At 42.5% G+C, this 24,663-nt stretch overlaps 1 protein-coding gene across 3 annotated transcripts; it reads right to left on the minus strand.

The window, feature by feature from the left end:
* Window positions 1-1,188: 1,188 nt before the first annotated feature.
* Window positions 1,189-23,536, minus strand: CCDC177 (coiled-coil domain containing 177). 3 transcript variants are annotated; one of them, XM_077464729.1, is made up of 2 exons: window positions 23,335-23,536; window positions 1,189-7,821 (listed from the first exon to the last, which is right to left on the minus strand). In XM_077464729.1, the coding sequence occupies exon 2, from the start codon at window positions 7,819-7,821 to the stop codon at window positions 5,791-5,793; it is 2,031 nt and encodes a 676-aa protein (XP_077320855.1). In that variant the 5' UTR covers window positions 23,335-23,536; the 3' UTR covers window positions 1,189-5,790. The 3 variants fall into 3 exon arrangements, with proteins under 3 accessions (XP_077320855.1, XP_077320853.1, XP_077320854.1); XM_077464727.1 differs by having other exon boundaries at window positions 1,189-7,829; XM_077464728.1 differs by lacking the exon at window positions 23,335-23,536 and adding an exon at window positions 23,167-23,314 and having other exon boundaries at window positions 1,189-7,829.
* Window positions 23,537-24,663: the final 1,127 nt, after the last annotated feature.

Genomic DNA, 24,663 nt, shown 5'->3' on the forward strand with positions numbered 1-24,663 from the left:
GCTGCTGACTAATAATCGGACACTTACCTGTCCCATGGTCCAGCGATGCAGGCGTACGAAGCCTCGCTCATCTCTCCCTCCTCTCAGCGGCGCCGGCATCACTACTCAGCTGTGCCTTCACAACCGGGCATCCACTAAGCATGCATGAGCCGCGCTGCGTTTGACCGGGCAATCTTCTGGGACCTGTGACGTGTCTGAGAAGATGGGAGGGAGGGGGAGAGGTGAACTTCCTTCTGGTACCGTGGAGCCCCGTGAGGAAATAGGAGCTGGATGCCTCTAAAAAGAGGGTACCTGCTCCCCCAAAAAAAATGACATTCCAAAGGTGGCATTTTAGGGGGTCACCACCACTTAAAGCGGAAGTTCCATTTTGGGTGGAACTCCGCTTTAAGGTTGGGTTCACACCTATGCGAATTGGCTGCCAATTCGCATAGCAGGAGAATATGACCAGCTCTCTATGGAGACGGGATCTCACCGCTCCAGGAGCACACATGCAGGCTGTAACCTGTCTCTTCGGCTGGGAAGCCACAGGTGCTGGCTATTATCACTAGCAACAGACGAAAAACAAGCTCTGGACTGCCACACTCTTCAGAAGACCACTTTCTTTCTTTCAGAAGACCACTTTCTTTTTTTGGAGAATCACATCACAGCTCAACAAACACAGCGAACAAGGAAAAATTGCTGACGTTTCGCACTAGCTATCTCCAATAAAAGAAAGTGGTCTTCTGAAGAGTGCGGCAGTCCAGAGCTTGTTTTTCGTCTGCAGCTCTCTATGGAGTCGGTTCACATGTCTCCGGCGCTGTGTGTCTTTGTCACCATTTCAGGGCCAAATTCAGGCAAAGATTCTGCCCTGATTCGTCCCTGAAACGGAGAACAGGGACAGACAGCGTTGCTGTGGGATCCCAGGCTCGGTTCACACCTAAACCGGCCTAAGAGTAGTATTGAGGCTACGTGCTGTGATGTTTTCAGGAAGATACGTACAGCACCCTCTTTGTCCCTTTCACCAGCCATTAACTACCTGCATTGCATAGAGAAGTACAGAGATCCAGTGATGGCATCACTGGTTCCAAAATCAGGTATGCAATAAAAATGGAAAGGTTGTATGTAAACATTTCATTAGCATGTTGATCAGGAAGGACAGGAGGAAACAAGATATGTGAGATATAAGCAGAATAAAGGTCAGCTTTAAAATCTTTTTCTTATGTACTGATGTTTAATGACACCAGAGTTTTTCATTCAGTGTGAAAGAAGAAAATAACAGTCCATAGGAAAACTACTGCTCCAGCTACTGCATTTTACAGATAGCTGCACATAGTTTGATATAAAAAACATAGCAATCTGAACAAATGCAGCAAAAAAACTTCATCCAAGCCATTCAATTTTTTTTACAAGTCTGGATGTATTAAAATGCACTGCACACTCCACATGGATAGCCCTAAACTGATTGTAAAATCAGACACCCAATGTTCACAACGATGCACAAATCCTGAGCTCATCCATGGGTTTGATACCGACCCACTGGACCTGATTTAGGGCTCTTTCACATGGGAAATCTACCTGGTGGACTCCGCTTTGCCCAGCAGGGGATCGCTCTGCTGATCCCTGCTGAGCAGGCAGGTGACAGGTCCATCATCTGTGCTGAGACGAAGCTGTCAGAGCCCAGCTCTCTTCTATGGGGAGATCGGATGAAAACACCTTTTCATCCAATCCGATCCTCCAGACAGATGGAAAATAGGGTCTCCATCTGTCTGGATTGGGTCACCCTTTGCAGCTATAGCACCTTCAACTCTTCTGGGAAGGCTGTCCACAAGGTTTAAGAGTGTCTCTATGGGAATGTTAGACCATTCTTCCAGAAATGCATTTGTGAGGTCAGGTACTGATGTGGACAAGAAAGCCTGGCTTGCAGTCTCCACTCTAATTAATCCCAATGGTATTCTATGGGGTTGAGGTCAGGACAGTTCCTCCAGCCCAAACTTGCTCATCCATGTCTTTATGGACCTTGCTTTGTGCACTGGCCAAAACATTTGATGGAGGGGGGATTATGGTGTGGGGTTGTTTTTCAAGGGTTGGGCTTGGCCCCTTAGTTCCAGTGAAGGGAACTCTAAGGCTAAGTTCACACCATTGCGAACTGAATGCAGGATCCCCGCATCCAATTCACAATAGCAGGAGATTTTGACCGGCTCTCTATGGAGCTGGTTCACATTGTTCTGCAGCAGGTCTGGTGCGTTTTTGCAGAAAAACACTGTGCATCTTTTGGCCCATTTCTAGGTCCAAACTCAGCCCACAATTCGGGCTGAAATTGTGAACCAACACACACCAAACCCCTGCTGTGAGCCGCATGCAGCTCATATGTGAACAGAGACTTAAGGCCTCAGCATACCAAGAAATTTTGGACAATTTCATGCTCCCAACTTTGTGGGAACAGTTTGGGGGTGGCTCCTACCTGTTCCATCATGACTGTGCACCAGTGCACAAAGCAAGGTCCATAAAGACATGGATGAGTGAGTTTGGGGTGGAGGAACTTGACTGGCCTGCTCAACCCGATAGGACCGCTTTGGAATGATTTAGAGTGGAGACTGCGAGCCAGGCCTGCTTGTCCAACATCAGTGCCTGACCTCACAAATGTGCTTCTAGAAGAATGGTCAAACATTCCCATAGACACACTCCTAAACTTTGTGGACAGCCTTCTCAAAAGAGTTGAAACTGTTATAGCTGCAATGGGTGGGCCAACTCAATATTAAACCCTACGGACTAAGACTGGTATGCCATTAAAGTTCCTGTGCATGTAAAGGTGAGTGTTCCAATACTTTTGACAACATAGTGTATATTTGATAGTTTTTGTGGTATTTGGCTTGTAAGGCCTCATGCACACAGGGTGTTTGATTTTCTCCTCTGAATGCCTTTTACTCCTAGCAGGTAAAGCAGCTTAAAAAAACGTGCCTAAAGCTGTGTATTGCACGCGCATTTAGGCACATCAAACGTTTGAGCATTAATCTATTTCATTGGGCAGAATATTAGTTTATTTTGGTCATTGGAATGATTGGACACTTAAGCACTAAATTCGATTTCACGCATTTACAAGCATCTAGTGCATTTTTAGTTCAAAAGCTCCTCTCCTGAATGCACTGGCTCCTTTTCTAATATGCCTGTAAACATCTATGTGTGCATGGCCACATAGGCTAACATAGAAGTGAAAAAAAGCAGAGTTTTTAAACCCTGAGTGCATTTTACCTAAAAGAAGATGGTTGCTATTACATCCAAACTTTTTCATCACTTTTCTGTTTGTCCATGCACCACAAATCGTGACAACCAACTTACATCAGTTGTAACATACATAAAATAATGCAGGATTCCAACCATTGATGCCCAGATATCTTAGCTCAGGTATATGCAATTAGCGGACCTCCAGCTGTTGCAGAACTGCAAGTCCCATGCGGCATAGCAAGACTCTTACAGCCACAAGCATGACACCCAGAGGCAGAGGCATGATGGGACTTGTAGTTTTGCAACAGCTGGAAGTCCGCTAATTGCATATTCCTGTCTAGCTGTTGATTAGCGCCAGCTTCTCAGATGAGATTTGATAACACCTTTTTGCTTGATATGTTTTGTTCTTTCATAAAGATGAAGCCAAGTCAAGATGACCTGATTTGCATTTAATTGCCAACCCTTTCAATAAAACCTAAAGTGTTTTTGTAACTTTTGATAAAATGTCAGAGAAGCACCCCTCTCGATTAAAGTACTATAGGCAAAACCTTCTTTTACATTTTGGATAGAGAGGTTTTTTTTTTCATTTGTGTCCCAATGCAGAGATTTCCATTCCCTTCCTGTTTCATAGTCAAACAGGAAGTGAGAGGAAATCCCTGCAAATTAAGGGAATTCTTTGGGGACCACCAGGTCACCAAAACTAGTTTCCCCATTGGAAGATTTCCCCTCTATTACTTTTCAGAGGACAACCCAAAATTTGGAATGTTCTTTTACTTTCAATGATGATGGTAAACAGGAGAAATGGAGAGAGTGAATCTCTTTAATGGGGGCACAGAGCAATAACAACTGTCAGGTGTTCTAATCCCTCTCTACTCCATCCAAAACTGGAAAAAAGTTTTGCCTTTAGTTATACTTTAAGGTTACAGTATGCATCACAGAGAAAACACTACTTTCTAAAGACCCGCAGTTTTCTGGGCAACTTCCAGGGTGGCCAAGAAGAGTTTTCCAGGCATTCAGGAGTAGATACTACCTTCTTCTGAATGCCTGTGTCTTTTTTGCTATATTGAACCGCCATTGTGAGTAAAACTAATGTGCTGCAACCACAAGCTAAGAGCCACAATTGCAGTGCTGACCATACACTCAAAAGCTGTGTTAAATTTGCTGCGGAATGTGTACAGCCGCCTTGAGCTGTATGTGAGGCTTTAGGTAGTTAGTTTGGGTCGGTAAAAATCATACTTTAACCACCTATTTTTACCACCACCCTGGCCGCTTGTGCGAAAGAGACCTTACTGAAAAATGTTTGCCCAGTCTCAGCAGTGTGACTCCTGCCTCTGGCCTTTATGGCATATCTTAGTTTAAGTTGTTGGCGAGACGTGAATTTTATTTTACTACACAATCCGGCTCAGCGGCTTAAGAACTGTGCTTTCAACTAGAGCCAGATTTATATAACTAAAACCTGTTGGCTGAGGACATTGAATACCCTGTTTGGGTTCATCTAAACAGCAGGCTTTTTACAAAACACATTCAGTAGCATTTTAGCTGCATATGAGAATGTAGTGCACAGCACAAATCTTCTGAGAAACAACATGGGTTGGCATAAAAGCTTTGCTGGTTGAAAGCTGACCCTTTGCCACAGAGTAATGTTAGTGTTACTAAACCCAGGACAATGCGTTCACTATATCTGGTCTTCCACAACACACAGAACATGGAAATGCAATTATTTTAGTAAATATAAACTAAATACCTTTTCTCATCAACAGTATATAGCAGTCTTGTGACTTCTATCCACGTCTGGTTAAAGCTTGTAGGCAGTGTTTTCATTCTCTTCTGTCTGCCCTATGAGGCTGCCGGACCCCTGACACTCTTTCTGAACAGTGCTGATTGGCCCTGTGCTGATCACATTCACCCTCCCAAGAAGAAAAAAAACTCTCTAGCAATGCACACCAAACTGAGCATGTGCAGCTTGTCCCCCAGCCTCTGCTCTATCAGGAGATGGTTTGGGGACAGTGGAAGAAAAAGAAGGAAAGAAGACAGGCTCAAACAGCCGTTTTTATACAATGCAGAGGATTAACCCCTTAGGCCCCTTTCACACTAAGACACTTCAAAACTGCCAGTAAAACATTTGAGTGCTTTTGAAGAGCTTTCCATTCATTTTAATGGAGGGGGGCGTTTTTTCACCTCCCTGCCAACCCACTGCCTCAGTGTGAAAGCATTCATTGATTTTAATGGAAATAGGTTTTCGTGAGCTTTTCAGGCGCTTTTTTTAGCGTGAAAGCGCCTCAGTGTGAAAGGGGTCTTAGGTTCCACAGTGAATATAACAAGCATGCTTTACTGCATATACAGACTGATTTTGCTGTTGTGGGTTTAGTAACACTTTAAGTCCAGGCTTGTGTGTAAACTGCATACTTATAAATTGTGATAATCGGACTACAAGTAAACAGAGAACCCATATTATGCATTGATTTAAAAAATACACGTATATGCCTTAAGGATGTCATTGCATTATTACTGTGCAGGTAGCAGAGGACAAACATACCCTGGAATCAAGAGCTTCTAGCATAGACGTCTTTACCTACCTAACCTTATCCATTATTTTTTGTCAATATTTGCATACAGTTCAGCTTCCAGAGCCATTTTATCAAAGGTGCGTATGTTAGAATCAGCTCTCACTTTCTCCCTGATATTAAAGGAAGCTCTGGCCACTGACCGTGCATTGTCTAACACACTCTGCTTCTCCTTGAATATTTGTTCACTGCGCTCAAGCTTCCTTTCTATAGACATCAGCAGCTCCTGTCTCTTCATATCTTCATTTTTCAGGACCTTTTGTCGATTCTCCCTCTGGATTTTCTCCTTTTCCAGTCGGCTTTCTATAGCTTTCCTTGCTTTGTGCTGTACAACTTCATCAGCTATCTGGGATGCATGCTGTAGCCTCCTTTCAGCAGTCCTTGCTAGTTCTTTTAAATGCTCCGCACGCTCCTTTTCTTTACGTTCTGCCACTTGTCTTGCTTTTTGGATTTGCATTTCTTCCCTTTGTGCCCTGCTCTTCAGTTCTTTATTTTTTTTCTCCTGTAATTGCTCTACCTTTTCTTGTGCTTTTTGAAGGTTTTTCTCAAGCGCCCTTCTAAGTTCATCATTATCTAATTCCTCTTTTTGGGCTATTTCTTGAAGAAGTACCTGGTGCTTAATTTTCTCCATTTTGTTTTGCAGTATTTTATTAACCTGTAGCTGTGATGCTTTCTCTTGTTTCTTCTGCTGAGCAGCAAGTAACTTATCTTGTGATAATTCATCACTGAGTTGTTTGGATTTTGTGCTTTGTTCCCGGTGGGCCTTCTTTTGCTTTCCTTCCTTTTTACCTTTGTCTGAATCTACTTTGTTGTGCATTTCTAACTCTGAAACTTGCTCCCTTAGCTGTGCTTCATGGAGCAAACTCTTACTTTGGTTTATGGCTGCCAAGTTAAGGTCCTCCATGGAGATTTTGCCACGTCTACTCTTGATTTGGGACTCCAGCATCTTTTGCCCTTGTAGTATAGCTTTATGGCGCTCTCTCTCCTCTTGCTCCTTTCGCAGGTCTGATGTCCTTCTCTGGGTTTCCCACTGTAGGTGTGCCCAGTAGCGCTGTTCATTTCTAATGTTTTCCTCTTCATGCCTGGCAATCATGATTGCTGCAATTTTTTTGTCTCGCTGAGGCAACTCTTGGATGCCTTTTTTCTTCACCTCTTTGACCATCTTCTCAACCTTCTTTGTTGTTTGTGGTGAGTGACTAAGATCTCCCAGACTGAAGCTTCTGCCTAAAAGAGAATTTACTGCATCAAGTGTCCTGGATTTTGGTATGAACTGTGTGGTTCTGCCTCTGGGGCTGTCACCACTATAGGATGAGGTCATAGACTCTGAAGAAGTCCTACCTGAGGAACCATCTCTCATCTTCTGAAGAGAGTCCAGAGATTGACTTTTACTTTTTCTTGAGGGCGCATTAGTGACTGAATCACCACTGCCATGGTATTCTTTAGACTGGGTGGTACTGCATTTCTTTGTCTTGGATACTTGTACTTGCTGCTTTTTGGAAGGAGGTGGCTTGGATCTTTGGGTGCCTTTAGAGGGAAGGGATTTAGATCTTTCAGAATCAGAGAGTGGTGTATTGCTCCTCTGTGTATTTATATTCATAGAGTCGTATCTCTTAGGCCCAACAGGTGCTAAAGGTTCAGCTCGAGAGGGTGCTTTTGAGCTTGATGGGGAACCTAGACTGCTGCTCGATACCAAAGGCAGAATTCTCCTCTTTTCTTGGCGGATAATTCGTTCCCTCTCTTCCCTGCACATTTTCAGCTTTCTCTGTCTTTCTATCTCATATACCTCACAAAGACCAGTAGCAACTCGCATGGATCGTCCTGGAGCTTCTCTGACTAAATCAGAGAGGCTTCTTGATAATAGTTCTACTGGTTTCACCATACATCGGGCACAGGCCTCCAGCGAACGGGGACTGGTCAACACATAACGACTTCCCTCTGCTTCTTGGCACTCAAAGTTATAAAGGTCCAGGTGCAACATGGGAGAGTGCTCTCTCTGTCTCATAGGTCCCCCCCGCGAGGCTTCCTCCCCATCTGGATCATCTGTGGGCTCAGCCATCTTCATAACTGGTGGAAAGAAAATATATTAGTGTTTCTGACTTAACCAACATTTACATAAATAATGTTACACATAAGAAACAGGCTGTGTATAGCAATAATACTGCTCCAAAACTAGAAATGGATTGGTGTATGATAATCAAAGTAAAGCTTTGTATTTAATTTTATCTATTTTTTTGTACACATACAATAGATTGCAATGCAGGCCACTGATCCAAATGATGTCTGCTATTTATGGTCCAGATGCAACTTTTTACTATTGTAAAAATGAGGCACCACAGACAAACATCTGTTAAACTAATCTTTGCATATTTATATATGTAAAGACAGCAAATGTTTGGACTGTTTAATTTGATGCAGTGCAGAAGATCATGAGAAACACAAAACAAGCAAAAAGGAAAACAACCATTTTATTATCATAATGCAAAAACCTCTTTCCTTTCCAGGTTCAATGAAAGTCCTACTACCTTATATTGGATCTTCACAGTTGTTGACTCATTTTCAGTAATATCTTTGCCAAGAGTATGTTTTTCTTGCGGGACAGACACAAGTCGCTGTATCAAACTAACAGCAATTTGAAATCTGTCTACTGTCGTTTCAGTAACATGCTATCAAAAGTATCAGCAGATTACCATAAGTTGAGAACCAGTGTAGGAGGACATTTTTTTTCCCAGCCATTCATTTTTGTTCAATTTCATTGGTACATGCAAAACATAAAAAAATGAAAAATAGTTTTTTTTCCATGTACCATAAAAGCAAACACAAATGTTAAAAATAAAATACAATAAAAAACATTTAATACAGAGTTTATAAAAGACATTCATAAAACATGTCTGATAATATGGATGGCCTAATTTTAGCCAGTAACACCCATAATATTATAACCACCTAACACCACACCACACAAATCTATATCAAATACAGTCAAACTTTGCAAATTGTTCCATGTGGAATCCAATGAGTTATAGTTTTGAATTAAAGTAGAACTATAGGCAAAATGTTTTTTTAAATTTTGGATAAAGAAGGGAGGGTTATAACCCCTTTGAGATTTTATTTTTCACCATCTGTGTCCCATTGGGGAGATTTTCCTTCACCTCCCATCCCATAGCCAAACAGGAAGTGAGAGGAAATCAATGCAAATTAAAGAAATTTCTTGGGGAATCCCAGGTCACCAGAACTAGTATCCCCATTGGAAGATTTCACCTCTATTGTTTTTCTAGGGACAAACCAAAATTTGGGATTTTATTTTACATTCACTTTTAATAATAATGGTAAACAAGACAAATAGCGAGGGTGAATCTCCTGGGGGGCACAGACAGCTATAAAAACTGACAAGCTTTCTAATCCCTCTCTGCTACACAAAAAAAAGTTTTGCCTTTAGTTATACTTTAATTAGGGGTATGTTGGTGGTCATACTGTAATGTGAATACATATATCAAGAAATATTATCATGCATTTTATTTAGTCAATACTGCGCCACAGGGGGGAGAGCACCGAAATGCCAAAGTGCTCTCCTCCTCTCCTTGTGTATGTCACACAACACACAAGTTTGGTCTGAAATGCCCGGTGGCACTGTAACAAAGTCCTGCCTCCTAGTGATAGACGGAATAGTGATCCAATCGCGTGAAATCGAATCAGTGTGACGTGTATCATAGGAGACAGCAGGACTTTCTTACAGTGGCTGCCTGGGCGATTCAAATCTAAGCTCCGTGACAGCAGGGGATCACCACTCTATGTGATCCAGGGGCACTGGCAGGCTGTATTTGATGGGCACAGGTAGGCTGCATTTTGTGGGAACTGATAAGCTGCAATTGGTGGGCACTGGTAGCCTTCAATCGGTGGGCAATGGTAGGCTGCATTTGGTGGGCGCTGATAAGGTTGCAAATGGTGGGGACTGGTAGGCTGCAATTGGTGGGCACTGGTAGGCTGCAATTGGTGGGCACTGGTAGGCTGCAATTGGTGGGCACTGATAGGTTGCATTTGGTGGGCACTGGTGAGGCTGCATTTGGTGGGCACTGGTGAGGCTGAATTTGGTGGGCACTGGTGAGGCTGAATTTGGTGGGCACTGGTGAGGCTGCATTGATGCATCGATCTCCTGTATCATGTTTGCAGTCTCTGACCATCTCCTGTAGTATGTCTGCAGTCTCTGACCATCTTTGTATCATGTCCTCAGTCTCTGACCATCTCCTATAGTATGTATGGTATGTATAGTATAGTAAAAAACAATCAAGTATGATGGTTTATGAATCTAAAAGGTAAAACATGTAATGTATCCCAGTGACAGCAAAAAACTGTGTCCCAGTAACTCAGGGTCTTACCCAATTTAGAAATAGACTTTTCACAAAATCATTTCACAAGGATTCCCCTAAATCTCAGGATGTTTCCAGCACAAAAAAAAAAAAAAAAAAAAATTCCAAAGGGGCATATCAATACCCAAGTGGAGATGCCTTAAGACAAATAAATGCAATCAAGTAAAAATAAAACTGGAAAACAGAAGGTAGTTGGACGTAGAATCAGATCCATAAAGGTATTTTCCCCCAGTGATATCACATCCAAATGGGCACAATGACATCAACAGCAGACTGACCCACTCTGATCAAACTATATATATATATATATATATATAGAAAAAGTAGTGGGTCCATGTGCAACATGCTCCTCTGAATATTAATTGGTTTTGTCTTTTTTTTTTTTTTTTCTCTTTCTTTATTGTGACATTGTAACTATACCCCCTTACTATGTATAATTGTTGTTTCATTTTGGGTTTTTGTACTGTTTGTCTATGTAGAACCATCCTAGAGTGGGATGCTAGGTAAGTTTAATTTTTGACTAGATCTGTAATCAAGGGAGCAGTAATAATTTGTTCTGGTTTGTTCAGGTATTTATTAGCTGGAAGTTTGATTGCTTCCCCCTGCCTCTGAAAGAAGCTTGCAGAGCTTAGGGCAAGGTATTCAAATAATCAGGCTGAATATTTATCATGATCCAGCCAATCCCTGGAGAGGAGTGCCCAGAAGGGGACTGGAAAGGAAATAGTCTGAAGAACTAGAGATCTGGATTCCTTCTCCCAGGAGGGTTCCGGAGCCCAAGCCCATGCACTGTGCAGTTGTTCTGGAGGCCTCAGAAGTGTCAGGGATGAAGGCCTGGATGTACCTTGTTAGAAGCTGATTGCAGGACCTCACTGAGTGACTGTGTAGTGTTCTGGAGGTTGCATTGGTGCAAGGTAACCAGATGCCAAAGAGACTTGCCTCATGATCTTCAGCTGTGAGGCCTTAGACTGCTCAGAGACTTGCACTGTGGTTCCCAGCTGTAAGGTCTGCCCCAACTCTCACAACTACTTAAGCAGAAGGACATCTAATTGCTATGTGCTACTCATTTTTAATTGTCTTATGCCCTAACCCCTCTCCTGTTAAAGTTTCTTCATGCAATACATTTTATAAAGACATCTTGTAGACTGTATTATTGGAGTCTGTATGAATGGACTGGTGCTTGAGGTTGTAGGCAGCCTCTGTACTTTTAGGGAAGAAACCGTTAATACCAGCTGAGCCTATGGGGGGTAGGGCTATATGTATGTTTACTTTGCATATTGTATGTGCCCTGCAGTTGTCGATTGTCCCCTCTAGGTGGCGGTGTTTGAGACAGCACCAGGCACACACAGCCCCAGCTCCACTTCCCCTTTTTCCTGGGAGAATTTGAGTGAGCTATGTTATTCCCTTGGCTGGGTTGTCCATCTGTTGGGAGGTGGGGAAATGTGGTGAGTTGGTTCCTGCTTTGGTTCCTGCTGCCCCTTCCATTCCCTTGCCTTTCCCTGTAGCTTTGGCTGTGATGGGTCAGAATCAGTGTGTTTTGGTGTCTTTATGGGTGTGATAATGCCATGATGGCACCATTGTTACTCTGGAAGTAAGGTCATTGTGCTGAAAATGACAGGGAGTGCAATACAGGATAAAGGAAGCATCTGCCTCCTTTTTCCTCTGTGTGCTTTTGGCGCCATTTTCATTGTTTTGTGCTGCAGTACTAACTTCCCATTGGTTCTTCTGTCATTGTGTCCATCTGGATATAATCCCACTGGGGGAAAAATAGAGTAGAAGCTTGTTGATGCTCAAGGTAAGACCTTTATGGATCAGCTTATAAGTCCTTGTTGGGGGTATCCTGGCACCCCTTGTACTTTTTCCTCTCACTATTGGGGTTACTAGCAACATGTGGACCAATTATTTCATTTGGGGAGGTTGATAATTAACTGCATCCCAGTAGATTGTAATGTAAGTCAGTGCTTAGACTATAACTACTGTACATAAGCTGTATGTATTGACTGTATAAAATGCATCATCATGTTTTTTAATATATGTATTTACATTACAGACTGACAATAATCTTACCCCTGAAGAAGATTAATTCAAAATCAAAACACGTTGAGTTCCACATGTAACAATTTGTCCAAGTTTGATGGTTGGCAAGTGGTTAAACAGCCTCCCTACTAGTTTCTCACTGTTGTGTACCAGTACAGGAGAACTAGAAAGCGTTTACTATAGTGAATTCCTCCCACCTCTAAGCCCAATAGCAGCTGTGTGAGCTTCTATGGTTATAGTTACACCACTACCTATCCTGTATCATAAGAACGTGTTCTTAGATCACCAGTTCCACTATACTGTATTTAGTTGTATAAAAACAGTAACCACTATATGCTCTTTTCTCCTATGTTTTTGTTTTTAGAGTACAAATATATCACAAACACCTAAAAACACTGACCCAATAAGGAACCATAAAGAATATTGTTACTTATAAAGTGAATGTAGTGCTACGCTATGAACCTAAATACTGTGCGTAATAAAGTGCAAAGGTGCTCAATGAAAGATATGGTTGAAAGAGGCAATGTTCAAAGGTCAATATATAGCCAGTCCTAGGCAGTATAAAAACGTGTCGCATGCCCTGTGATTTCTTCAGATAAAACAATAAAAGTGTATTAATAAGACAATAAAAGTATATCAAACACTGAAAGGATTCTTTGTAGAACAGTGATAGGAAATATATCCATATTGTGTGCAGATGAAGTGAAAAAAAGGTGCTCAAAAAGAAGTTGCACTACTATTGCAATAAATCCTGAAGGAATAGGTAAAATCCTAAAAAGCATATAAAAGCATACAAAAAAGTTTCCTCCTTATAGGTATATGCTGCAAACGTTCTTATAGGTGAAAGCAAAAAAGATAAGTAGTGTCCATATAAGGTGCAAGGTGGATAAGCGGCTTTATATTAGCAGCGTCAGCATAAAATGACAAAGTGCTGGTGACAATCCTCTGGCATAAAGTGCTGATGATAGGTGACTTCCTGGTTCCTGTGCAGAGAAACGTATAGATGTACCCTTACATTACCGCTGTAAGGTAACAGTATGTGGGTATATCTCAATGTGTTTCTTGGCAGCCTCCCAGTATGGTGTATCCAGCTCTACTGATGTGTATCTCTAGTCTGGAGTCTAGTCCCCCTATTGTCCCTGTTGTGTCCGCATCCAATGAACCTTGCAATGGGGCATGTAAAGAGGGATGCACAATAGTGTAGTATTTCCAAATGTTTATTGACAAAGCAGTAAAAGTAAAATCAAGGTACTCACAATAAGAAGTATCAAACAGGCATATAACAAACGAGCTGCCCACGTCACTTTCGGTGCCCGCACGTGTTTGTCATTGTCACATGACTTCATCCCCTACACCTTGATTTAGAAAGTTTGTAGACCCCTGATCTAGGAACGATTTATACAGTGTGGCAATTCAAATAGGATTTTAATAACCGCTTACCTGTAAAATCCTTTTCTTTTGAAGTACATCATGGGGCATGGAGCCATAGTAATTACTATGTGGGTTATAGTCCACCTTCAGGTGCTGGACACTGGCACACCCTAAAGGGGAAGTTGCCTCCCTATATAACCCCTCCCCTCCCACACTGGGAGCATCTCAGTTGTGTAACAAAGTATTACATGTGTATACGCGAAAGAGGGGCGGGACCTCTGTGTCCCCTGATGTACTTCAAAAGAAAAGGATTTTACAGGTAAGCTGTCATAAAAAATCCTATTTTCTTTAATCATACATCACAGGACACAGAGCCATAGTAATTACTATGTGGGATGTCCCAGAGCAATGCCAACTGAGGGGAGGGAAACACAACAAATGTAGGGCATCATGAGATCAGAGGACTGATACTGCTGTCTGCACTACACTGTGCCCAAAAGCGACATCCTCATGTCTTTTTACATCCACCTGATAGCATCTGGTAAATGTATGGATTGAAGACCAAGTTGCAGCCTTGCATATTTGAGCCATGGAGGCTTGGTGATGCACTGCCACGAAGCACTAACAGCCCTAGAGGAGTGCATTTTGATTTGAGAGGGTAGAAACTACATCTTTAAATCATAAGGTAGAACGATTACTTGTTGAATCCATTTAGAATAGTAGATTTTCATGCTGCCTGTCCTCTTTTAGGACCTTCGGGCAACAAAACATCAGTTTTCTGAATCTGAGCAGTCGTCTTTAAGTAGACTGCTCTCACCACATCAAGAGAATGTAGTAATTTTCCTTCCATAGAACAGGATTCTGGAAAAAATGAAGATAGACCAATATCCTGGTTTAGATGAAAACCTGATACTACCTTCGGTAAAAAGTTAGGATGAGGACGCCATACTACCTTATCCTTGTGAACAATAATATGGCTCTTTACAAGAAAAAGCAGCAATCTCTGATACCCTTCTTTCAGCAGATATGGTTACCAGAAAAAATAGTTTCCTTATCAAAAAAGGACCAAGGGAATATGTCGTATGGGTCCAAAAAAGGCTGTTTTGTAATGCCGCCAAATGAAATTCAAGTCCCAAGGTTTCGGGGGTGACCTAACCGGGGAATAAATTGTGTTACCCCCTGAATAAATTTACGAACCAAAGACAGCAAAGCAAGTGGTCATTGAAATAATACGGATAAGGCCGAGACCTGTCCTTAGAAAGCACTCAAGGCCAGCTTTATTTCTCGCCCCATCTGCAGAAAGTCAAGGATTCTACCATTGACCTATTTCCTGGGGTGCAACCCCTGGTTTCACACCAGGAGACATATGATTCTCAGACTCCCTGATATATAATTATGGAGGCCGGCTCCCTTGCATTAACCAAGATAGAAACCACTGAACCTGACAGCCCACGTTTGTGTGTGTCTCAATAGCCAAACTGTTAAATTTAACATTTGTAAAGTAGGATGGAATACCGGACCTTGCAAAAGAAGGTCTGGCCCTGGCGGTAGGGTCCATGGGTCCCCTACTGTCCTCTGTACGATCCCTGCATACCAAGATTTCCTGGGCCCCACTGGAGGCCACAAAAATCACGACTTTCCTTCCTGCTTGATCCTGCAAAGAAGTCTTGGATGCAGGCAGAATAGGAGGGAATGCATAAATCAGTGAGAACCGATTCCATGGAAATAGCAAGGCATCTGTTCCGCATGCTAGCGGATCCTTTTTTTTTTACACAAAGTTGTTGATTTCTTTGTTGAACCTGGATGTAAACAGATCTATGTCTGGGATCCCCCATCTTTGACATATTGACAGGAAGATATTGGGGAAAAGGAACCATTTTCCCAGGAACAACTGCTGGCGACTCAAGTAGTCCGCCTGCCAATTTTCTATTCCTAGAATGAAGGCCATCGATAGGCAAAGTACATTGCTGTGGCATAGCCGGTTTGAATCCTGGCAGGACAATACAGTCAACTGAACGTTCAGGCCCTCAGAACCAAGTGCTCTGCTGAATTTCTAGAATGATAATGGGCAAGGTAATTTCTGATCTGTGCCACTTTCATGGTAACTGAAGGAAGGATTTTCCCCTTTGCAGATTTTTGGATATTAACCATAAACTTAGGCTCCGGTGTACCCAACCTACAGTACCTGGTATTTCCAGGTGGTCCATCCGGGTGCTAACCAGGCCCGACCCTGCTTAGCCTCCATGATCAGACGAGATCGGAGCTTTCAGGGTGATGTGGCCGTAGGCTTTGGAGTCAGACACATTGGGAATCTAGAGCTTCAACCCTTTTTTTAAACCGATAGGATAATGTTTTGCAGCAGTCTCGAATGAAACTGAGCAGAAGAAACGGCCTTGAATGAAGCCATCATCTTTCCTAACAACCTCATGCAAAGTTGAATGGAAGAATTCATCTTGCTTCAACGACCTAAATCAGTTCCTTTATGATGCTGTTTGCCTGGGGCAAGAATACCCTTTTCTGGGTGTACCTATGATCAGACCCAAGTATCTTAGCCCTTTTCATGGTTTTAGAGAAGATTTCTCCTAGGCTGAGAAACCGACCTAGATATTCCAGGTAGTTGAATGTGGTGACTATACTTTGGTCTAAGCAGGCTACCGACTGGACTATCAAGAACAGATTGTCCAGGTAAACCATAATTGTTATACCTTGGGCCCTTAATCTGGCTAGAAGAGGGGCCAGAACTTTTGTAAACACTCAAGGTGCAGTAGCTAAACCAGAAAGCAGAGCTACACACTGAAAATGAAAATGTGCCACCTTGAAAAGTAGATATTACTAGTGAGCGAAGAAATAGACATATGGAGGTATGCATCTTTGATGTCAATCAACGCCAGATGTTCTCCTCCTTGTAGGATGGAGATAACTGATTGGATTGACTCCATGCGAAAAAAGAGTGGTTATATTCAGGAATTGAATTTAGATTTTTGAGATCCAGAATGATTTAACCAAACCCCAACCTCTGCTCTTACATGGGGCCACCATGATCAATTTTTTGCCAAAAGATGGTCCAATGCTTGAGAGAGACTTCTTTTTCTCTGGATCCTTAGGAACGATTTGAGAAAACGAGGAGACGGGAACTCTGGGAATCTTGTCCCTGTGGTTAACCCTGAGAATTACCTTTTGAACCTGATGTCGAAGCCATCATGACTGCCTGGAGGGTGATGCCCCTGGCACAGAAGAAGGAGCTTCAAAAACGAAAATATATTTACTCCTTTTCTTAAATGGAAAAAGGGGTACTTTTTCCACTAGAATTTCTTTGGATGTATTATCCAAAACATCCCCAAATAGCTGTTTCACCGCAAAAGGAAGACTAGCCAGGAGCTTCTGCATGGTTCTTAGGGGGCGCAAGGCCTGAAGGATAGAATCTCTCATAGAAATTATTGCAAACATAAAGCTGTCAGATCCTGGGCCTACTGAGCAGGATAACCTTGAACACCTGTTTAATATTTTTAGGAGGGAAAATGCTTATCTGGGTGATCCTCTCAGATACAAAAAAGCTTTTCCAACAATGAATGGACAGGAAAAGTCATGCACAGCTTGAGAAGGTTTTAGTGAACCCAAACACTCAGTTAAGGGTACATAAATGTGGAGCAGACCATTCAGCAAGAAATTGCACCATCAATCTTAAGATTGAAACAGCTGATTCTGCCACATTTGACACTTCAGAAGAGAAGTCATCAGTCTCACCATGATTCCCTGAGGGAATTAGTCTTCTCCCACCCCTAGTTCCTCAGTTTGAGGGTCCTGGGTAATGGAAGAGAACCTGTCACATTTTGACCCATACTGGGATGGAATTAAAGTCACTAAATTTTATTTTATTTTTTAAACCTATCATGGCTGAGGAAAAAATGCTGAGGAAAAAATATATTTTTAGTAAAATAAACAGCAACTGCAGTGTTGAAAACAGTTGCAAAAATGTCATGGCCCTGATGCTCTCTCTGACCAGCCACCCTCTCTCAGGGGAGGATGCCATTTGTAGAAATGAGTAGGCTTTTCAAAGCTCGAGGGAGACCCTTTTAGCTATTTTTTGGGGGTGTTTCAACCCCCCTTTCTGAGCTTAGCCTGATGGAAAAAGCAGAGGTACTCCCAGAAGAAATCGTATCCGCTGCTTGAGCAATAGTCCAGCCACTGCTATTAATGCTCAGCCTGGTGCAAATAGTAAATGTGTCAAATAGGAAATGCCTGTGTCACCAAAACCTCTTTAATGCTCCTCTTTGCTCTTATGTCTCTCTGACAATTTTGCAGCCAGCACAAATGGAGTTTTTTTATTTATTTTTTAAAACACACTCCCGCGTTGGACGTCAATGCCGCGCTAAGCCCTGCCCCCACCTCGCATTGTGCCCCCACCTCGCATCGCACCCCCCTCCTTTCTCTTTCAAAAAGAGTTTTCCTGCACAAGCACGGGCCTCCGATCTGACGGGATTGGCTTGTGAGTGAGGGAGGAATGGCGTGGAGGAGACCTGGAAGCCACCACCGAGTAGGGGCAGTGAAAGAAAACCGATAGTTTTTAGTTCTCCCTTATATTCAGCCTCATGAAGAGGGGAAGAGTTCAGCCCAGGTGGGGGTGTCTGGAGAAACCCCCCAAACTTACCAGAGGTCTGCCTGCTAGCCAGAGGAGAAAAGTCTGCTGCTTCTGTGACACAGCGTGATCTCTGAGCAAAGCATGAGAAGGTACGTGCTCTATACAGCCCCCAGTGGTGACACTTAAGCATGACAACATATACTTTAAAGGAGACGTTTCATAAGAAAAATAAAAAATCTTTATAAAACTCCACTTACCTTTCCCGCCGCAGGGTTTTCTGTGGCGCAAAAGACCCAATCTTCACGCTTCACGGTCGGTTCCATTAACAAACTTTTAGGAACCGGGACCCTCGGGGAACCCACAATCCTGGACCTAATAGCACCCCGCCAGTAAAACTTTATGGCCTTAAAGTGGTTGTAAACCCTTACAAACCACTTTGACCTACAGGTAAGCCTAGATTAAGGCTTACCTGTAGGTCCAAGCAATATCTCCTAAACCTATATGTTTTAGGAGATATTTGCCCGAAAACGGGCACCGCTGTCTACGGCGCATGCGCCGTAGACAGCGGCGCGCATGCGCACTGAGCGCATCATTTCCAAGAACGGAGCTGCCGTGCGTGTCAACTCCCTTACGCATGCGCGGGAGTGACGTCATCGCGGCTTCGCTGCGCGACCCCACCAACAAGATGGATGCGGCGGACTACAGGGGACAGCTGCGACTTCTCTGGCTCCTGTGTCAGGTAAGTGACACATAATGGGCTACTATGCGATGCATAGTAGTCCATTATGCTTTGCCTTTGCAGGGAATGAAAGAGGAAGTAAACTCATCAGGGTTTACTTCCTCTTTAATACCAAAAGTACTGGATCCCGGGGTCCAGCTCTCTAAAAAGAGAAGCATTTACAAGCAACACCTTGTTTCTTCAGATACAATGCCCTTGCCGTTTGGCCTAAAAGACACTTTGAATGGATCCGGCTGCATAGCTAGGGCCAGCAATGACTGCTCCAGTGGAGCTCAGCACAGCACATCTTCACTCGTGACCAACACCTTAGACACTGGCAGGGCCGCCATTCATGGGGCTACAGGTATTAAACATGTAAGTGTCCCTTGGGGCCTGGCCAGTCAGGGCTCGCTCCCCCCCATCCAGAACTGCAGCAGATAAACATCTACAAGATGTGAGACTTTCAATTCACTTCCGACAGCACCCTACCAACCCCCCCGGTTGATGTTCAGCAGCTCATCCAAACAGGTTCAGAAACTTCACGATAGATAGCACACCCTTGTATGTGTACGGTTGCAGAGCACACTCCAAGACACTGTAACTTTCACCAGTAAGTGGAGAATTTTTCTGCACACAGACACACACAGCACAGGTTTACTTGAACTGTGATTGGTCGGGAAAGGGGCAGGGGGAGTGGCCAGCTCAGTGCACATGGACACAGCAGTAACAGGTGCCATGATGCAGATAGATCCCAGAGTGCAGCATGGAGGGTAAGTCTCAAATATGTAATGTGGTATGATTGAGTTGCATTGTTAAAATGGATCACTCTGGGTGCACATGAGACTTACTTTTTGGAGAGCCTCTTCACTGTTTAACTCTCATCCCCATCCAGAGTCATTCATATACATTTTCACAATGCACCTCAATCATCTTCATCCCCGCCCAGCACCATCCATCCCTCCAGTCTCCACAATGCATCCCCATCCACGCCCTGCACCATTCATCCCTACAGTCTCCACAACGCATCCCTATCCACGTTCTGCACCATCCATCCCTCCAGTCTCCACAACGCATTTCCATCCACACGCTGCACCATGCATCCCTCCAGTCTCCATGACGCATCCCCATCCACGTCAGTGGTCCCAAAAAAGTGTCAAAAGATCTGTCCATCGCAATGTTGCAGTACCGCAAAAAAATGCGAATCACCACCATTACTATAAAAAAAGCCATAAAAATGCCATAAATATTTCCCATAGTTTGTGGATGCTATAACTTTTGTGCAAACCAAACAATATACACTTTTTTTTTAACCAAAAATATGTATATATTTGTTTATTTTTTTACATTTTTTTTGTTTATAGAGCAAAAAATAAAAACTGCAGAGGTGATCAAATACCACCAAAAGAAAGCTCTATTTGTGGGAAAAAAAGGATGCAAATTTTGTTTGGGTACAGCGTCGCACGACCGCGCAATTGTCTGTTAAAGCGACACAGAGCCAAATTGTAAAAAGTGCTCTGGTTAGAAAGGGGGTAAAATCTTCCATGGCTGAAGTGGATGGCCAGTGGGCAGGCCCTGGGGAATGTTGGGGTCAAGCCCCGGGGGGGCCCAGGCCTAAAGCTGTGTAAGGGGCCCCAAAATTTCTGAAATTGGGAAAAAACTGAGATTCTCCCAGTATGGGAGGGGTTATATAGGGAGGCAACTTCCTGTTTAGGGTGTGCCATGTCCAGCACCTGAAGGTGGACTATAACCCGCATAATATTTACTATGGCTTTACTGTGATGTACAATTAAAGAAAAAGAGGTTTCCTGTTTTATTTGGACTGATTATAAAAGGTTGTAAAGTCTACAGACACTAAGAAATTAACATAAGCCTTTTGTGATGGCCAGTACTTTATTAACATAAGCCTTTTGTGATGGCCAGTACTTTATTAACATAAGCCTTTTGTGATGGCCAGTACTTTATTAACATAAGCCTTTTGTGATGGCCAGTACTTTAATCTGCATTGCATAAACTGATTTTAGTGGAAAGACTACGCCTGACATATACTGCCCTATGGTGAACATCAGTTTGCTGTTTAAACATGAAATTCATATAAATAGTATTTTTGAAACACACGACTGGATGGGGATTTTCATTATCAATGAGGACATTATGTCCAGTGATTATTTCATAAACTTTTGACAAATTTAGGGCTAATAAATTTAGGGCTATTAAGTAGCAATATTTTTATGGGTCCATAAGGCCCCTTTCACACCAGTGGAGCGATTGGGTCTGCCTGTCTGTTTTTTTTTAAGGTGGACCTGCCAGACCACCTATTCTATATGGAGAGGTGGATTTCATGTGTCTGCTGTCACCCACCAGCATCTGTTCTGATCCAGTCCGCTAAAACCAGACAGATGTGGTTACATCCCAGGACATGCATTAAGATATAAATGTCTTGGCTTTAGAACTACTTTAAAGTAAATCTGTCAGCTATTTTAAACATTTAAAATTAAAGGTCCTACCATGATTACAAGATGATAGCTGATCACCAGAAAATTCTCCTAACAAAATGTTGTTTTGTTACCAGGGACTCAACTTTCCTGACTTCAGCATTAAAGTAATACTAAAGTTTTTTTTTTTTTTTCTAAAACAACAAACATGTTATACGTACCTGCCCTGTGCAGTGGTTTTGCACACAGCAGCCCTGATCCTCTTCTTTTCAGGTCCCTCACTGGCTCTCCTGTCTCCTCCCCCTCGAACAGTTTCCCCAGAGAAAACTGCTTGCCCTGGGGGCACCGATATATGGTCGCTCCCAAATCGCTGCCCTATGCTTCCATAAGACACCTAGAACCCCTGCTCTCTCCTCATTGGCTCTCCGGGCCTGTGATTGAACCAATGGGCTCCCGCTGCTGTCTCAGCCAATGAGGATTGAGAGTCCCCATCCAGCCCAGGCTATCGTGAACATTGCTAAATCTGAGGGGGCTAAGGAAAGGATTGCTAAAGGTGCCTTTAGAACCACTTTAGGTTCTGCCAGATGCCACCTCCCCATCCAATGTGAGCAGATTATTGGCCAAAAAGGGCACTCAGATGGACAGGGAATTGGTGGTTGGTGAAGGCCTAGTTCTCAAGTAGTAGAAGCCAGATCTCAAGTAACACAGTGAAACTAGTTTCAGAGAGACACACAGAGGAATTTTTTACTAAAACAGATAATAGCAAGTGTCTTGTTGTGTCTGATCATGGGCAAAACCTTTACTTTTAAATGTTTAAAGTAGTTCACGGGTTCACTTTTAAAGCATAACTTTACCCTTCTGTCAAAATTGATTGTGCAAACAGTAGTGATATAATTAACTTTCCAAATTATTTTCATGACAAGTTTTATGCCTGTAGAAATTTTTGACGCCTCCTCTAGTGGGAAATGTTCAGATTTAATGTGTTGCTGTAGGCCCGGGCTATGCCTACAGCTGTCTACAGTTGACAACATTGCATCTAATGTATCAAAGTGTCCAACTAGGAACTGTTATGGGTCCCAGCATCCATAAACTAGATGCAAATTTACAGATTCCAATCATTTTATGCATTGACTTTGTGCTTGTGGCTACGTATCATTGACACCTTGACAGATTAAGTCCCCAGTGTTTCCAGTTTCTCCACTTAAATAAAAATATCTGAACATTTCACACTGAGAAACATAAGAAATGAATTCTGTCTATAAATGTGATTTTTTTTTTGGCTGACTTTCTCACAATGGGGTTGAAATTGACTATTGGTTAATAAAACTCTAATTAAACAATAAACTGTATTAGGACTTGCGCTGGAAAATGTAATACTCTGTTATAATATCTATAAATCAAATAGTCTAATTTAAAAAAAAAAGCCCACAGATAGGAATGATTATTATGAGTCCTGACTAAAGAATAAAAAATAATATAAACAATTAAAAAAAAAATAATTACAACAAGAAAATATAAAGCCTGAATAATAATAATAATAATAATAATAATAATAATAATGGCTTTACATCAATGAGCAGCAGATAATAAAACAAAGCATTGGTTATCATCTGATCTGACTCATTTAATTATAAAAATAAAAATACATTTTTAGTTAACGGTTCATACTGTGTCCTCAATCCCAGGTTCATTTTAGCACCTCTGCCAGATGCCTGAATAATCCTGCCTGGCTTAGTGAAAGTAAGAGATCATTCCAGTTGGAAACAAGGAGGAGGGCACAGGGAGCCCATGACTGCTGCTTGAAGTAACCCAACACCAGAAGCAAAAGAACAAATGGCTACAAAAAAAAAAAAAAAAAGAAAAGAAGACATGCATACAAAAGTCACGGTCTCACTCAGCTTACATTATCGATTGCACAATTCGACGCCTTTTAATCACAATGTACTTGACGGAATGTGTATACTTGGTCGGTGGATAGAGGTTGGACGACATAGCATCATCTACACAAAGGGCAGGATGTGATAATATGATGCAGGGATGGTGAATCACACAATGCGACATTAGCAGTTACCTTTATCCCCCCTATCCAAGATCAACTGTCGGGCGTGTTAGTATCCAAGGGATGTTTCAGCACCACAGCAATGGACAGCGAGCGGAGAACAGGGAGAGGCAGCTGGGAAGAACAGCCAGATGGGCAGATGAGGGAGGTGGCGGTAGTAGAGAACAGCTGGTGGGAAGATCTGCAGGAGTGGAGGCTTGCAGGGAACAAAATACACAAAAACACACCACTAAAGATCAGTAGGGGGGAGGAATTCCTGGAACAGCCTTTATAAAAGGGAAGGAGGAGGAAAAGAATAGCACAGCCAGAAATCACAGTCAGGATGGTGAATAGTAACCAGAGACGGAATATAGGCCTTGGAAATGTAATAAGTTAACTTAATGTCGTAAATTGTATTGCAAAATGGACATTTAATTCAATATAGTTTTTATTAATTTTCTTGCATTTCCAACAAGCATAACATTACAGGAAAAAAAAAAGGAGGAACACGCACACCTGAGCAATTGTGTCAATAAAAAGTGGTATAACAAGATATAGGGGGTTATTTACTAAAGGAAAATCCACTTTGCACTGCAAATGCACTTGGAAGTAAAGTCACTGTAGATCCGAGGGGGGCATGCAAGGAAAAAAAAAAAAAAAGGATTTTAGCTTGCACATGATTGGATGATAAAATCAGCAGAGCTTCCACTCATTTCAGATCTACCCCTCAGATTTAGAGCGACTGCACTTTCAAGTGCACTCGCAGTACAAAGTGGATTTGCCTTTCGTAAATAACCCCCATAGTGCAAGCAAAGCACAAGTGAACCAGGGCTTTATAAAATGAAACATGGTAAGGAGTGCAGTATGGACATTTCAAAAGGACTCTCTTCCTCAATGAGGTGACAAGTTTATGACTAAGCCTATTTCTGACATTTGGTGTTGGTGTTTACAAGTTAAAATCCCTATATATATATATTAGCAGAGAATCTAGAGAATAAAATGGCGAGTGTTGCAATATTTTATGTCACATGGTATTTTTGCAGTGTTGTGTTAAACTTAACTTTTTGGGAAAAGGGATGTAGCACTCACCCCCGAAGGAGCTGCTGGTATTATTTGGGCTTACCGTTACCTCACCTGCTCACCTCTTTGTCTTAGGGGGGTCCCATTGGAAAGTAGCCCAAATGATGATAAATCCGACACTTAGTCCTTTTTGACAATTTATTTAGGATAACTACCATACAGTACCAGATTCTTTCAGCCGACCCGGCGACACTGTTAGAATATTGATCCGGGTTGCGTCCTTCAACTGAGTTTCCAGGCTCCTCCAGAGACACCAGCCTTGCGCTCGGTCCTCCCCTGGAT

Source organism: Lithobates pipiens, unplaced genomic scaffold (genome assembly GCF_037356315.1).
Source record: "Lithobates pipiens isolate NorthernLeopardFrog02 unplaced genomic scaffold, aLitPip1_a1.2 Scaffold_30, whole genome shotgun sequence".
NCBI classification, from domain to species: domain Eukaryota; kingdom Metazoa; phylum Chordata; class Amphibia; order Anura; family Ranidae; genus Lithobates; species Lithobates pipiens.